This window comes from Austrofundulus limnaeus, unplaced genomic scaffold, assembly GCF_001266775.1.
Source record: "Austrofundulus limnaeus strain Quisiro unplaced genomic scaffold, Austrofundulus_limnaeus-1.0 Scaffold259, whole genome shotgun sequence".
Taxonomy (NCBI): domain Eukaryota; kingdom Metazoa; phylum Chordata; class Actinopteri; order Cyprinodontiformes; family Rivulidae; genus Austrofundulus; species Austrofundulus limnaeus.
In genome coordinates this window covers 821,531-822,709 of record NW_013952661.1, presented here as the reverse complement: position 1 = coordinate 822,709, position 1,179 = coordinate 821,531, and the positions used below count along the sequence as shown (strand labels likewise).

General features: G+C 42.7%; 1 protein-coding gene across 1 annotated transcript in view; it reads right to left on the bottom strand.

The window, feature by feature from the left end:
* Window positions 1-586: 586 nt before the first annotated feature.
* Window positions 587-1,179, bottom strand: part of cmip (c-Maf inducing protein) — a gene marked incomplete at its 3' end in the record, with an annotated part of 24,575 nt that continues 23,982 nt past the window's right edge. Inside the window, 2 exon segments of the mRNA XM_014020597.1 lie at window positions 587-691; window positions 764-867. Coding sequence (XP_013876051.1) covers window positions 587-691; window positions 764-867 — 209 coding nt within the window.

The window sequence follows — 1,179 nt, the reverse complement described above, 5'->3', positions numbered from 1 at the left end:
GGTGAGTCCATCCCAGTCTCCGCCCACATGCCAATCTGCAATCAATTTAACAGAGAAGGAACAACCACAACCTCTACACTTATAAAGAGGAAACCTCAAATTATATTTGAATATTGAGATTTACCAGATAAAAAGAAACAAAACTTTACTAACTCACAGGGAAAATCTCAACATTTTAATGTGTTTTTCCTCAAAATCAGTTTTTTTGTTGCTACTGCTCAAAAAAGTGCTTCACCATTTAGTTTTATGATTATATTTCAGACAGTTCATTTAAATGATACATTAATAAGACTTTTATTCATTATATTTTGACAAAATGCAATTTCTGTTAACATTTTAGTCAAAACACTATATTTGCCTTTTTCTCCTGATACAACTTTTAGACTTAATCCTGGTTTTGATGTGACGGGTCACAAATAGTCCAAATGATGATTATTGTAATAGAAATGTGAAGTGGTTTGTGTAAAACCTGCTGAAGTTCTGTAAGATCCATGTTTGTGTTGAAGCTGCTGAGCTTTGCACACATGTTCCAGATGTTCAGTAAAACTCTGCAGGAAGTCAGAGTGTGTGTGAGGCAGCAGCTGACCTGTTGATGAACTCTTCGTAGCACGAGTAAATGGCAGCCAGACACACGGCCACCAGGTTTGGCAGGACTCGGGGGTGGGGGCACTGCCCCGTCAGACCGTGCATGCTGCAACACAGGACAAACGGGTCAGAACCGGTGCGGGACGGACCACGCGCCCTGCAGCCGATCCAAACTGACCTGTGGACAAACTTCTTGACGACCTCCATCCCTGCGTTGAGCTCGTTCAGAGCCAGGACGTACTCCTGAGTGAAGAGACGCAGCCGAGGACACTTCCCGAAGTCCTGCGGGACAAAACAACACTTCACACACTGATCTGCAGACTCACAACTTCCAGCTTCTCTGGCACAATGTTTGGTTTCTGTCACGGACAGTTTTTATCAAATAATTCACATTCAAAAGATTTTATTTAACTGACAATAACTGGTGGCCCATGGGCCACATCCGGCCCACGAGTGACCAAAGTCTGGCCCGTCAGTAGCCTACAGCCGGTAAAATACGTATTGAACACGTCACCATTTTTCTCAGTAAATATATTACTAGAGGTGCTAATGACATGAAATTTTCACCAGATGTTGGTAACAACCCAAGTGATC